Source organism: Euprymna scolopes, chromosome 10, assembly GCF_053919585.1.
Source record: "Euprymna scolopes isolate OS-2025 chromosome 10, ASM5391958v1, whole genome shotgun sequence".
NCBI lineage: Eukaryota > Metazoa > Mollusca > Cephalopoda > Sepiida > Sepiolidae > Euprymna > Euprymna scolopes.
This window is the reverse complement of record NC_136491.1, coordinates 118998931-119014527: the sequence shown is the minus strand read 5'-3', so window position 1 is coordinate 119014527 and position 15597 is coordinate 118998931. Positions and strand designations below refer to the sequence as shown.

Below are 15597 nucleotides of genomic sequence, written 5' to 3'. Positions count from 1 at the left end.
TTTAAAAAATGTTGCCTACCTTACTCCTGTCAGGTTTTGGTCTACAGACATGAAACTTAATATATAGGGTATTTGAACCCATGCAAAACTTTATATTTGGGTTTTAGCCGGGGAAAATTGGTGCAAAAGAAAGCGATGGAATTTGCCAGGTGAAGGTCGAATGACGGCATTACGAATATGCATGCGTAATGTAATAGTTATTGGTTCATGTTTTAATTTTTAGCCTTACAGCAAACATGTCTTCATAACTCAGGCATTAAGGAAAAAAGTAAATTGTAAGCTAAATGTTTTGGTTTCGATTCTTGGTGGTGGCGCACGAATCATTTTTTAAAAAACTTTAAATCATTGCTATATATTGGGTCCAATATAATATGATAATAAATGCAAAATCAGCATTGATCAAAATATTATATTTAAGCATTTTTTACAACCGGGCAATGCTGGGCGGCCTGCTATTATATATATAAAAGGTGTGAAATAAAAAGGTATTTTTCATTTTGTTTTCATATTTAATCCTTCTATACTTTTAATTATCAAACAGTTGAATTTAATTCTCTATCTTTTTGCACCAGGTCCTATAACTTTACCGACAGTGTCAATGTCCGTCATGGAAAATGAGTCAACTGGATGCTCATCCCTTGCACAACATAACTCATTGGACTGTGTCCCAACCGAAACCGCATCGCACCAACCCAACTTCCAACAAATTTCCACTGTTTCATACTCATCATCTACAGACAACCAAACTAACTCTCATGATTTGAACTCAACAAATCCTCTAATGGCTGCTTCCATACAAGAACCTTTGGCTCCCAATCCTTCTATGATGGCCCCCGATCTCTCAACACTTGCAGACCTCCGTCTTGGTATTGGGGTTGTATCCCAACCAGAAACTTACACAGCTCTTCCAGATTCCTTCTCTCTACTGCAAGCGGCAAATCACTTTGGGCAGGGGCAAATGCAGAAAAATAATATTACGACGGCCCCTTGTGTGCTGCAGACAGCAGGCGATGATAGGACTTTAACTGACACTTCAATATCAGCTGAGCAATCCTTGTCTGCAAATGGTCTCCAATCCTTACTGCATCAACGGCCATCGGAACTAGCGAATTCTTTAGACTCTTTGGGTCTCTTAACGGAGAAAGATAATACAAATTTGGTCAGCTCTGCTATGGTTCTTGATGTCGCAAATATGTCTGGTAAGTTTTCTTTCTTTTTACTAATCAAGCAATATAAGGACTGTGCTATCATCAGAATCGTGCGAGCAATTTATGGAGAAATGACGGAAGCTGTTGTAAGGAAATTTTGTGATTTGTTTTATACTCACAAATGCTGTCCAATTTTTTATAATGAAAAATCCATAATTTCTGTCAGTACAAAGCTAATTCAATGAAAAATTTTTGAAAAATGAAAGCAATATTGTTGAATTTATGCAAAACTTTTAGAAAATTAAAATCAAGAAAAAAAAAACAAAAAACAAAAAAACTTCATTGTAAGGTGAGTTTCATGAATAAATATTTATTTTTTGAGTGAGAAACAACTGACAGCAAAAAAAAATCTGTTTGGATTTTTTTTTTTTTTTTTCAAGATAAAAATAAATATTTGGACTTTTTTGATAAACCAAACATAGTAAGCAATGTTTTCTTTATGATAATTTTGTATTAGAGTTAAGATGTTCATGTTTGCACACATCTTGGTTCCGCCCAGACAGTAGCATAGTTCTTATACCAAATAAGTTTCCAATATTCAGAGCGAAACATTTCATATGAAACAGCCTTTATATAACACTAGCGTTGACCACAAATGAGTACAGAACCCTATAAACACCTGTTCTGAGCCCTGATCCTATATGTTACCATTTTATTTTTGTTATTTCTTAATTTCTATGTTTTTAATTTTAATTGGTTCAGGAGAAATCGTTTTAAAAATATTTATACAGTTCTTTCCCTTTGATTTCTTGAATGAAAGAACATTCTTTTTTGACTTGCCACAGTGGTTAAATGGTTAACTGGGTATCACAAGTTCAAATCCAGTTTGTTGCATAAAATCACTTTCACTTAGGATGTTCGCAACCTTTACATGATCCCTCCCGTAAATATCTGATGTCTTTTTAGAAAGAATTCTGACTTGAAAAATATCGGGGTCGGAGACTAATGCCAACAATAGAATCTTTGGATTCAAACACTAGGAACTCAAATGAATATTATAGAAAATTGGGTGCGTTTTTAAAATTACATTTAGTTTAAAAACCAATGTCTGAGTCAGTCGGTATGACTGTCAGCTGTTTTTTTATCTTCTATCTGACTGACTTGATAAAACGCCTACCCAGACACACAGGTCAAGACAATGATTCTTTCCTTAGACTAAGCTGAAACAGCATTTATCTGGAGTGGGTTAACTTGACTCCATCCATCCTTACCATTGTGTCTCTTATGAAGTTCAACCAAACCTGATGATTTAAAAATCAATGATTGCATGATCTCTAACTCATCATTTTTTTCAGGGGCCCCAGGTGTGATTAGAAACTTTTGATTACCACTGCCTTCTCTTTGTCTGGTGTGTTTCTGCTGCAAAATTAACTTTTTTTTTTAATGGAAATCGCTCAAGACAAGGCATGAAACCACTCGATTTAAGGAACTAACAAGAACAAAAGATGATTATTGCAAAGACAGAGTATGTCTATTAACCTTAGTCTCGAAAGACCAAGGCTATAAATAGAAGGAAAACAGGGAGCAGGAAGAGAGTTCCACAACTTTGCAAATTGGATGAACCGTCTAGTCCTAAAAAATGTAAGACTCATAAAACTTGATTTTATCTGTGCTCTGGGGATGATGTCTCTAAAAGCATTTCGCAAACAGGATGATGTCTCTAAAATTAAATGAAGTAAATAGAGAGTGATTAATAGAGATAAAGAAACTGAATGACACAAATAATTGTGAGAGGGAGAGGAGGAAGCAAAAGGAGTGTATAACAAATACAGATGGTCATGGGTTGTCTAGTTACGTATCATTGTGTTCATTTCTCCATCTCTCCTGAACACATACCCCGTCTAATACTAAAACGGTATAACTGTCATGTGCATATACCATTAACGTTTTTCATTTTCTTTTTTGTTTCTCTTTATTTTTAGCTCATTTCTTTTTCAATAACATTGTTTCTATTTAATTCTTATGCAGATGTCCGTCTTATCATCACTTATTTCAATTTATACGTTATAATTCTACTAGCCTGATGCCCGGCGTTGCCCAGGTGTTTGGAGGTGTGTGTTGAGCAAAAAAAAAAAAAAGTGGTAGTAAACAGGCAGGTTTGAACCCGTACTGCAAAGGAGGAAAAAAAAACTTGGAAAAAAAAAAAATGTCTTTGTCGTTGTGTCCATCTCCAAACTGGAAGTTGTAAAGGTTTAAATTAAGGCTAGTCAATCGAAAAGAGGTGATGACTTTTGAAAACATCAGCGATAAAAGCGACTCCTCCCTTTAAAAAAGTGCCCAGTTGAGGGTGAAGGAATTAATGTTTTTCGCCAATTTTTCAATATTTGTCATCCGAAGAGGCGAGCTTCAAAATGATACTGATCTTGTGAAAATCCGTCGCCTCTGTCGAAAGTTTTAGGCAGACATACATACATACATACATTTAAGCAGACTGGTGAGATTTGTATTATAGACTAGTGGGGATACCTGGTGTTGCCCGGGTGTTTAGAGGTGTGTGTGCTCGGGCGAGGGGGGGGGTTTAAATCAAAACAAAAGAATGAGCGAAATAATCAACCTGTTTAAATATTATAAAAAAAATGTTAAAACTTAAAAAAATTGAAAAAAATACCCCAGAAAACTAACGTAAGGCAAACGAACCATGTTAAAACTTCTTAAAATCGGAAAAACAAAAACAAAAAAAGAAAGTGCGAATGTGATGGAACCCCCCCCCCCCCCCGAAAAATGAACGTTAAAACTTCTTTAAAAAATCTGAAAAATAAAATTTAAAAAAAAACATAGAACGTGAAAAATAGCTTAAATAACCCTGTTTCAATATTAAACCTTTAAAAATCGAAAAAAAAAAAAGAAGACATCTCACACCACAATTCGAACTCACAACCTTTAGATAAAGTGTGCAAAAAACCTGACACGTTACCCGCTCGGCCAGCAATAAAGAGTAGCTGAAACACGTTTGAATTTATTTAAAAGTATTAAAAACAGAATTGACATGTGCCCACAATAAAAGTTAACTCTGCTCCTTCTTTTTGACCTCATTAATGAGGTCAAATAGAAGTAGCGGAGTTAACTTTTACTGCCGGGAACAGCGCCTTAGCTTTTAATTAGTTTCGGTTTTATACAAAAAAGCTGAATGAACACAAGCCGGATTGAAATAGCAAGAATTTTGTAAAAATCGACGTAAGTAAATCTAGAGCCGACGTGAGTTCGCAAATCATACATATTATGATCTAGGCTATATATAAACACTTTTAAGCGATAGTACCACGCCCCCTTGGACCGTCGGCGAAAAAAAGCCTTTTCGAGACATACAAAAATGCGCGTGCCGCATTTGCCTTTTATATTTTTAGATTAGCAGAGATCCATTACATTAGTATTGGTTAAGTATTATTAGATTAGATTAGTTATTCAGGGGAGATTGATACAAATGATAGGGTATTTAAGCCATCCATAACATAAGATGATATTTTTTTGGAAAAAAAAATACTCAATTCGAAACCAAAATAAGTATCACATCTCACAAATTAGTCCTGGGTATGACCTTAAAAGATATCCAGTGGTGAGGCATCATTTGGGGGTTGTGGGGAATGTGGAGTTACCATTAGTTACCATTACTCCCAGTCCAGAGTGGTAATACCTGTTAGGGTATCTCGTGATATTGGCTTCTTGACAAAAAATTCACCAAACATTGATGCTATTGTTTTCTTCCTTTCCCTTTGCAAAACTCAACCATGTTTTGCACAGTCCAAAACAACAGTTTTCTTCTACAAAGCAATCAAACCAAACACCATGAATAAATATTTGATGATATAAAGAACTTTATGCATAAAAACTTTTTCCAAAATTACTGAATTTGGCATTAAATAAATCATGCCGTAAAATCAAAATAACCAACCAATGCCTCCCAAGTATTGGTAGGGGCTATTTCTACTTGGATTGAGAATATATAAAAAAATAGATCTAAACAAAGGGTTATGATTTTATGCACTGTTGGGCAAATTGGGAACACGAACATCACTTTTGTTGAATGTGGTTTTAGGCAGTATAGGTTTATACTAAAATATATATATATATATATAAATAAATAACTAGGCCTTATTTTTTTATCATTATAAACATTTCTTTATTAATAATTTAAAGTTTAAAATGTTTGTTTGTTTTTTTTTGCTTTTCTTCCAGTCATCGATATGATCCTCAAAGTTCAGCACGCTGAAAACAATAACATCCACAATGACAAAATTCCTGAATGCGAAGAAATGACAAATAACGAATTAAAGGGAGATAACTCATCTGCTGCTGCTCCAAATGAAACGCCTCAATTTGCTTTTGAACACTGTAAGTAGGAACCAAAGTGTTTGTATTATTCAAACTACTGTTCTCATCTTGAATGTTTATTCTGACAATGTTTTGTCTGATGTAACGTTGACCTTTTTTAGTTTTGTCTTATCAAACTCGGGAATCTTTATGTTGAACTTGAGAATCTGTACAGAATTTCAAATACTTCATTTAATCCACGTGTTCATCATCCATGATTGGGATTGGGTAAAGACTTAAATAACTATGAACCTGTGACACAACGGATAAAGTGTTAAGTGATAAGGAGTCTTTTGTGGATTATGAGAAGAAACTTCATTACAAATGATACTAAGAATATTATTAAACTAAAGTTTTTAGCCCATTAAAAACAGGAAAAAGTTATAGCCCATTGACTCAGAATTATTAATCCCTAACTGTGCGTAGAACAGATGCCATGACATTTAGTTTGCTGCACCCTATTACTAGGTAACCAAAAAAGTTCTGCTTATTTTTTTTGATTAGACATTGAATGAAGTTGAAATATATATGAAATGTGTGTAGCAATTTTTTTCAAAATTGAACAGCTGAAATTAGGAACATCAGACGTTATAAAAAACATGCGAACCATGCCAATCATCAGTTAAAAGCTGGGCAGCAGTGAGAAGAATGAAAGTTTCTAGAGATCTTATTCGGCACCGTTTGCTTTACGATTTCAAAATAAGCTTATCAGTTGGATCATGTCAACACATATGTCAAGCGTTTGGGAATAGTGCTGTGGATAAACGTACTGCATCCACCTTATTCACCTGACCTTGAGCCATTCGAGTACCACTTCTTTCACTAACTGAATGATCATCTTTACAGAGAATCCGTCACAAGGAAGAAGACTTGTGCTAAGCCCTCACAAACTTCTTTGATTTTATTGTTTTTCTTTTTCCTTTGCAAAACTCAATCATGTTCTGCAAATCTTTCTCTACAAAATAACCAAACAATATGAATAAATATGTAGAGATATAAGCAACTTGAAGCAAAAAAAATTTTTTTTCCCAAAATTACTGGATTCAGCATTAAATAACCCCAAAAGGGTTGATATGCTGTAAAACAAAACCCACCAACCAAGCCAAACAAAACCTTTTAAAACCTTCGCTCTTTTTATACAGAAGGATTTTTTCTAGTTATTTTTAAAACTAAAGAGAGCTTTAATTATTTATTTTTTTTTTGATTATCAAATTATTTTATTTTTAAAGTAAAGTGTTTATATTATAATATTGTTTGGTTAATTTAAATAATTTTTTAAACAAAAATAAAAACTCCCAGGCAATGTACAACTAATATTTAGTATTTTTAATTAATTAAAAACATTTTTTTATTTCAGTCTGCCTCGATTGCAACGCTCAGCTTCAAGATCCTTGTCAAATTCATAACAACAATTACAGTGAAATTTCCGATTCTCCGCTCATAACTCGTGCACGATTAAGTCTTCCATCTTTGCTTCATTTAAAAAACACATCTGCTCAAGGATACAACAATGAATTAGGTAAATATTTTTATTCTATTAAAACTTTTTCTTCCATTTTCCAGATGATTACTTACAATTCGTTTGTTTATTTGTTTGGAGTCTTTTCATAGGATAAATGTTCAAATATAAAACTAATTCCCTTATATTAAAAAACAAAAAATAAAAAAGAAAAATCTGTATGAGGTATGTACCCACGATGAAACAAATATATCATATTTAAAAAAAATCATGTAAATTGATCAAGTAGTTTTATTTTAAAATAAGAAAATCGAATTTTATGAATATCCAAGAAATGACTGTCTCGCCCGCCACTTTGAAAAGAAAAATGTGAAAAAACAAGGGAGATAACTCCACATTAATTCCTACTTACTAGATTTATGTTGTTTACAAATTCTCATTAATTGCTTTAAAATGTTTCTTTACAAAAATAAAACTACTTGATCAATTGATGTGATTTTTTGGAGTATGATATTTTCGTTTCGTTATGTGTATGTACATCATGCAAATTTGTCTTTATAACTTTTTTTTTTTTTTTTTTTTTGTAGATATCTTGGCAATTTCAGCTATGAAGGGTGTAGGGGAGAGCCAGGAGAGATAACAATTTAATTCTTGAAGTTTGTCAAAACGCACATGAAGTTCTAATAATTTTATTAATAAATTTGGAAACAAATTTTTGAAAGAAAAAACAACAAAAAAAAAACAAAGAAAAAAGGAATACCCAAAATTATTCAAATCTGTAAAAAATAATCTTGTCCAATTTTGGCAGACTTCAAGAATTTGATGGAGTTATCTCCCCCCCCCCTCGTAAGAAAACTACTTGATCAAATTAAGAGATTTTTTGGTACTTGTACACTTTAATCAAGACATTAAAAAATTAAAATATCGGAAAAAGGTTATATTGTATGTATCCGTTTTGAACTGAAGATCTCTGAAAAAAAAAATTTCAGTTTATTTGATTGAGTAGTTTTTTTTTTTTTTACAGCGGAAAAAAACATGTTTTTATGACAGCACATTGAAGGTAGACATCATTGAATTTTTAAATTTTTTATTTGGATTTTTATAAACGCCACAGGGAGATAACTCAATATAAATCACCGACACTTCCTCCTCATCTTTAATTCTAGCTTTTCTTCCTAAAATTGAACCTTTTGCTCAGTATCATAACAAATTGTTTTTTCGCTGTAAAAAACAAAAAAAACCCCCAAAAAACTGCCTGATGAAATTAAGTGAAATTTCTTTTCAGAGAACTACATTCTATAACAGTACATACAATTTAAACTTTTTTCGATATTTTCATTTTTTAATGTCTTAATTAAACTGTACAAGTACCGATTTTGCTTTTACGAGAACTTCATCCTTCAACGGGCACATACATTAGAGAGATTTTTCTTTATCTTTGTTTTTTAATATCCTTGCTAAACTGCATAAGCACCGAGCGTTCTAACATGCAAAAAAATGCTTAAACAGCCCTTTTGGGTTCCCAGTAGGTGCATCTCAGGTGTTTAGCAATAAACTAAAACCTTCTCAAGAGGAGGAAGCAAAGCTTGATAATGTTAACCTCCTAGAATTGTACAGAACCAAAGCCATACATCAGTCAAAAGGAAAAAAAGCCATCTTAAGAATGATCGAGACTCGGTTAGTTTTGGTGCTGAGGGAACTTGTAAAATTATTCAGGGTCAAATTTTTTAATCTTCGAACAGTCAGTTTGAATCTTGGAAAAACTTTCAACTGAAACTTTGAGATCTTTAATCTGATGTTCTACCAACTAAGTTATTAGTACTTTCTCATAAATAGAGCATAAAGCATTACCTTAACAAAATAATTATAACTTTGGTGTGATATAAATTTATGACTTATATCATTTTTTCAAAGCATGAATTAAAACATAAGCAATAATAAAAAATGAATAGATAAACATTAATAATGTTGTAAATTAGTTTAATAGTTCAAAACAATTTGTTTTGCTCTAAGTACATATTGGCATTAAAAACAATTAATTATATATTAGAATTTAGGCCCATAGGGCTCAATTCTGGTTGAATTAAAACATGATTTTAGTCATGTTTGGATTCTGTTATGACAGAATGTAATCCAACAATGCAATTTGTATACGTGTACAACTCTATACACTTTTTATTATAAGTTAACAGTCATTTATGCAAAATTTAAAGTTATTTTTCACTTTGATTTTATTTTCCTGTAGGGGTGTGGACAAAGGAAGCTATTCCAAAGAAGAGTCGGTTTGGTCCATTGACGGCAAAAGTAAAAAGTAAATGCCAAGTAAATTGTGAGAAAACAAAAGATTTCCCAATTTGGATGGTAAGTACAACAATTATATATTAGTGACTTTCTGACCTATTCAGTTTTTTTAAAACTCTTTTAGTGCCACATCTTTGACCATTTTGTTGCATGGAACAAATACTCAACCCAAAATAGCTAAAGTTCAAAAAAGATTGTGCCAACCAAGTGATACACATCAGCCAGATTTGAGGTACAATTTTCTCTTCTAATTTATATCACTCTTGCACTTAACAAAATGAAGAAAATAAAACACAAAGTTATCTATGATTAAGGTGGATGCCACTGAAAATCTTAAAAAAAAAAAAGAAGAAATTACACAGCATTACTCTGGTTTTCTAAAATTCTCAAAATCTTATACAATAATGCTTTCAGAAAATGTGACTAATCCATAGACAAAAAAGTATTTAAGATGTAGTCAAACGACTTCTTCGACAACAAATTACCCACTACTACTGAAGAATGCTTTATTCATCAACATATTCTACAGGGTGTCCAAAAAGTCACTGAAAGGTGTTGAACTTAAATATAGATTCTAAATATTTTTGATATCTTTTCATAATTTTAACACAATCTGACCAAAACATTGGAAAATTTTAAAATAAATAAAGATTGTTTAAATTTTGCATTATGAAAAATAATGTCTTTTAAATGTTTCCTATTTTCAGCTTCACATATTTGTGCTCTTTCCAAAACATTATTCATGACAGATTGCAGAATCTCTGGATTGCAATTTAACTCCATTATTTTATTCCTGATGTTTTCCTTCAATTCTTGCAGGATTTGGGGTTTGTTAACATAGACTTTTTAAGATATTCCCCCCCCCCCCAAATGTTTTTGAATTTTGTTGTGACTTCGGCTATCTCTTACATGAAAATGCCATCGATAAGCTCTTTGAGTTAAAACAATCAACCCCTGATTTTTAGTAAAACAATTTCACAACTTGCGTACGTTGTTCAATGTTATACTTATGCATAATTAATTTCCTAAATATTATCTGTGAAATATCTGAAATAGAAAAATAAAATCATTAATGGTAAGATGACAAAGCTTTTCAACCCTTCAGTGACTTTTTGGACACCCTGTACAACCTACCAGATTTAGACACACCCAACAGCCATCTCTACTTGACCTAATTTTTCATGCTATCCTAATTCGGTGTCATAGATCTGAACCCTGTCTCTGCTGTGTAAAAGTAACCATGTGACTTTTTTTTTTTTTTTTTTTTTATTATTACATTTTCACCCCAAACAAGGCACATTGCCACTTTTGTGTAGGGGGCTACTATCAGGGGAAACAACTACTGGGGTACTATGTAGGGATTTGGACAGCAAGATGTTGGTTCACGTTGCACTTGAACTTCTGCATGTCAGTACAGTTGGGGAAGCAGTGACCTGGAATGGAATTCCAAAGTCTAGCGGTTCTGGGGAAGAAACTACCGGAGTAGAAAGATCTTTTACATCTAGGGATCTCTACAGTGTGGGGGTGGGATTTTGCAGCTTGTCGGGTCTGTTGAGGGTGTTCACGTCGTGGGGGCACAAGTGCTTGCAGTTCATCAGAGCATTCACCATTAAAATATTTGTAGAACAGGCAGAGGGATGCAACGTTTCGTCGATGGGACAGAGGCTGAAGCTTAGATGCCAGTTTAGGGCCTATCAGATTTGCGACTCTCTTTTGAACCCTGTCAAGGAGCGAGAGACTAGTAGCCGATGCACCAGCCCAAATATGACAGCAATACTCCATACATGGGCGAATGGTGACCTTATAGAGGTACAGGATACTTTCGGGTGTTAGTAGTTTTCTAGCACGGTAGAGAAAGCCCACCTTCCTTGCAGCGGCCCTAGCAATGCCCTCGATGTAATTGTTCCAACTCATGTTTCCTGTGAACGTTAGGCCAAGGAGCTTGAAAGACGTACTCTCAGATAAAGAGTCGTTGGCTATTGCTATAGGCGGTAGAGAAGGTTTCTTGTAATTATTGAATGAAACCAGTTTAGTCTTGGCGGCATTGAACGTGACCATCCATTTTTGTCCCCATTCCACTACTGATTGGAGGTCATCCTCTAGTGTTTCTGCCATTACTTTAGATATATGTTCATTTGTTTTCCTGTCGTGCCTGCTATAGAGTGTGGTGTCATCAGCATATATACCCATCTCAGAGGCAATTTTGTCCGGGAGGTCATTTATGAATATCAGGAACAGTAGAGGTCCAAGGATAGATCCCTGGGGCACTCCCGCATTTATATCATATTGTTTAGATGTACGACCGTCAAGGACAACCTGGATTTTTCTCTTATCTAAGAAGGATTTAATTATGTTAAGTATTCTACCAGTGATACCGTATGATCTAATCTTCCTGAGGAGACCCTCATGCCATACCCTGTCAAAAGCCTTAGATATATCTAGAGCTACCGCTCTGCCCTCTCCCGCTTTGTCCAGTGAATGGTATATGCGTTCAGAGATTACAGTGAGGATGTCTGCCGTGGAACGGGCTTGTCTAAATCCATATTGTTGGTCGGTCAGAAGTTTAGCATCTGTAAGGTGCTAGACTAGAGCATGGTTAATTAAGGTCTCAAATATTTTGGCAAAAAGTGGGAGGAGGCTAATGGGGCGATAATTTAATGGGTCAGTCCTTTCACCAGAATTCTTGAATACTGGTACCACAGAAACAGTTTTCCAACAGCCCGGAAAGCAAGATTCATTAAGGCATTTGTTGTAGAGTTTGGAGAGAACTGAAGCTACTTCGGCTGAGCACTTTTTTAATAGCACAGCTGGGATGAGATCGGGTCCACATGCTTTTGAAGTGTCAAGGTTTTTTATGATAGCATGCACCTGTGCAGGGGTGATTTTCAGATCGTCTAGCGTGGCATCTGTCCGCATAGGAAATTTAGGTAGGGGGTGGTTGGAAGGGTCCAGTGTGGAATTTGAGGCAAACCGACTGGCAAGCATATTAGCCTTTTCGGTTGCTGAGCAAACAACCTCGTGATTGTTGGTTAGTGGGGGAATTGTTGATTACCCATTATTTACTACACTTTTGTAGATTTTCCAGAAGTCACGAGTTCCTAGTTTTTGTGCTTCGATGCGTTTTTTAGTGGTTTCCGTAAATTCCCTCTTAGCTGTCGCTATTTCTTAACGTTACTTCTAGCTTCTATGTACTTCTGTCTATTTGAACTGGACTTATGTTGGTTAAACCTGTGGAATGCATGCTGCCTTTGAGCAATGGCAGTTGCGCAAGTCGAAGTAAACCATTGGGGAAAGTGGGGCTTGCTATAGAATTTCTGCATGGGAACATGCGCTTCGATTGCAGTTTTGAACCATTCAGTGGCCTCGTTTGCACACTGTTCAGCAGGAAGAGAAAAAATATTTCCCCATGGGGCGTCTCTGATAAGATCTCTGATGGCTTCCCAGTCAGCCTTTTTATAATATCTCGTTGTTTTGAGCACTAGCTCTTCAGTTTTGGGTCTAGAGTTTAGGGCGATTTCAACCATTATCACTGCATGATCAGCGTTCCCAAGTGGGCTGTCGGCTTTCGTTATACAATCATCAGGAACTGTGGTCAAAAACAGATCTAAAAATGATGCGTTTTGTTCTTCCTGATCAGGGAAACGGGTTGGAAAAGTAACAATTTGTGATAGGGAGAGAGATATAGAGAAGCTATGAGTTGCGCTGCCTGCTGCATCTGTGTAAGAGAATCCAAGCCAGTTTTTGTGATGGACATTAAAGTCACCAAATACATGTACTTGGGCGCTAGTGTTGAAGGAGAGTGCTGTGTCTATGCTGTCAGATACTTTGTTTATTATGGTGCAGTCTTGGGTTGAGGGAGACATTGCTTTACAATGCAAAATGGAACAATCAGCTCCTTTTTCTTTGATGGACTTTGCATTAAATAAGATTAAAATGGAAACATTTACTTGTTCTTCTCGCATTTTTCAAAGCACATTCTATCGTTTACAAATGAAGACTCAAAAAACACGAAATTAATTTTCATTGTTCACTTTATTTTATGTTACAATGTTTTCTCACACTTTTCCAGGTACCGAGGGAGGAACTGATCACTGCCATCCCCTAGCAAGAGCCAGCACCAAAGATGTGTTTGCTGTTTAGTCAAAAGATTTGCTTAGATGTTTTCTCATTCCTTAGTTATTCAATTGTTTGTTTTTCTCATTCCTTAGTTATTCAATTGTTTGTTTTTCTCATTCCTTAGTTATTCAATTGTTTGTTTTTCTCATTCCTTAGTTATTCAATTGTTTGTTTTTCTCATTCCTTAGTTATTCAATTGTTTGTTTTTCTCATTCCTTAGTTATTCAATTGTTTGTTTTTCTCATTCCTTAGTTATTCAATTGTTTGTTTTTCTCATTCCTTAGTTATTCAATTGTTTGTTTTTCTCATTCCTTAGTTATTCAATTGTTTGTTTTTCTCATTCCTTAGTTATTCAATTGTTTGTTTTTCTCATTCCTTAGTTATTCAATTGTTTGTTTTTCTCATTCCTTAGTTATTCAATTGTTTGTTTTTCTCATTCCTTAGTTATTCAATTGTTTGTTTTTCTCATTCCTTAGTTATTCAATTGTTTGTTTTTCTCATTCCTTAGTTATTCAATTGTTTGTTTTTCTCATTCCTTAGTTATTCAATTGTTTGTTTTTCTCATTCCTTAGTTATTCAATTGTTTGTTTTTCTCATTCCTTAGTTATTCAATTGTTTGTTTTTCTCATTCCTTAGTTATTCAATTGTTTGTTTTTCTCATTCCTTAGTTATTCAATTGTTTGTTTTTCTCATTCCTTAGTTATTCAATTGTTTGTTTTTCTCATTCCTTAGTTATTCAATTGTTTGTTTTTCTCATTCCTTAGTTATTCAATTGTTTGTTTTTCTCATTCCTTAGTTATTCAATTGTTTGTTTTTCTCATTCCTTAGTTATTCAATTGTTTGTTTTTCTCATTCCTTAGTTATTCAATTGTTTGTTTTTCTCATTCCTTAGTTATTCAATTGTTTGTTTTTCTCATTCCTTAGTTATTCAATTGTTTGTTTTTCTCATTCCTTAGTTATTCAATTGTTTGTTTTTCTCATTCCTTAGTTATTCAATTGTTTGTTTTTCTCATTCCTTAGTTATTCAATTGTTTGTTTTTCTCATTCCTTAGTTATTCAATTGTTTGTTTTTCTCATTCCTTAGTTATTCAATTGTTTGTTTTTCTCATTCCTTAGTTATTCAATTGTTTGTTTTTCTCATTCCTTAGTTATTCAATTGTTTGTTTTTCTCATTCCTTAGTTATTCAATTGTTTGTTTTTCTCATTCCTTAGTTATTCAATTGTTTGTTTTTCTCATTCCTTAGTTATTCAATTGTTTGTTTTTCTCATTCCTTAGTTATTCAATTGTTTGTTTTTCTCATTCCTTAGTTATTCAATTGTTTGTTTTTCTCATTCCTTAGTTATTCAATTGTTTGTTTTTCTCATTCCTTAGTTATTCAATTGTTTGTTTTTCTCATTCCTTAGTTATTCAATTGTTTGTTTTTCTCATTCCTTAGTTATTCAATTGTTTGTTTTTCTCATTCCTTAGTTATTCAATTGTTTGTTTTTCTCATTCCTTAGTTATTCAATTGTTTGTTTTTCTCATTCCTTAGTTATTCAATTGTTTGTTTTTCTCATTCCTTAGTTATTCAATTGTTTGTTTTTCTCATTCCTTAGTTATTCAATTGTTTGTTTTTCTCATTCCTTAGTTATTCAATTGTTTGTTTTTCTCATTCCTTAGTTATTCAATTGTTTGTTTTTCTCATTCCTTAGTTATTCAATTGTTTGTTTTTCTCATTCCTTAGTTATTCAATTGTTTGTTTTTCTCATTCCTTAGTTATTCAATTGTTTGTTTTTCTCATTCCTTAGTTATTCAATTGTTTGTTTTTCTCATTCCTTAGTTATTCAATTGTTTGTTTTTCTCATTCCTTAGTTATTCAATTGTTTGTTTTTCTCATTCCTTAGTTATTCAATTGTTTGTTTTTCTCATTCCTTAGTTATTCAATTGTTTGTTTTTCTCATTCCTTAGTTATTCAATTGTTTGTTTTTCTCATTCCTTAGTTATTCAATTGTTTGTTTTTCTCATTCCTTAGTTATTCAATTGTTTGTTTTTCTCATTCCTTAGTTATTCAATTGTTTGTTTTTCTCATTCCTTAGTTATTCAATTGTTTGTTTTTCTCATTCCTTAGTTATTCAATTGTTTGTTTTTCTCATTCCTTAGTTATTCAATTGTTTGTTTTTCTCATTCCTTAGTTATTCAATTGTTTGTTTTTCTCATTCCTTAGT

At 33.3% G+C, this 15597-nt stretch overlaps 1 protein-coding gene across 3 annotated transcripts in view; it reads left to right on the top strand.

Moving 5' to 3' along the window:
• The window catches only part of LOC145286241 (uncharacterized), a 61759-nt gene that overhangs the window by 24199 nt on the left and 21963 nt on the right, over positions 1-15597 (top strand). For all 3 annotated transcript variants that reach the window (XM_080135063.1, XM_080135061.1, XM_080135062.1), the window contains 4 exons: positions 573-1199; positions 5382-5537; positions 6874-7035; positions 9221-9336. In XM_080135063.1, the coding sequence (XP_079991189.1) occupies positions 573-1199; positions 5382-5537; positions 6874-7035; positions 9221-9336 (1061 nt within the window). The remainder of the gene's footprint in view (positions 1-572; positions 1200-5381; positions 5538-6873; positions 7036-9220; positions 9337-15597) is intronic.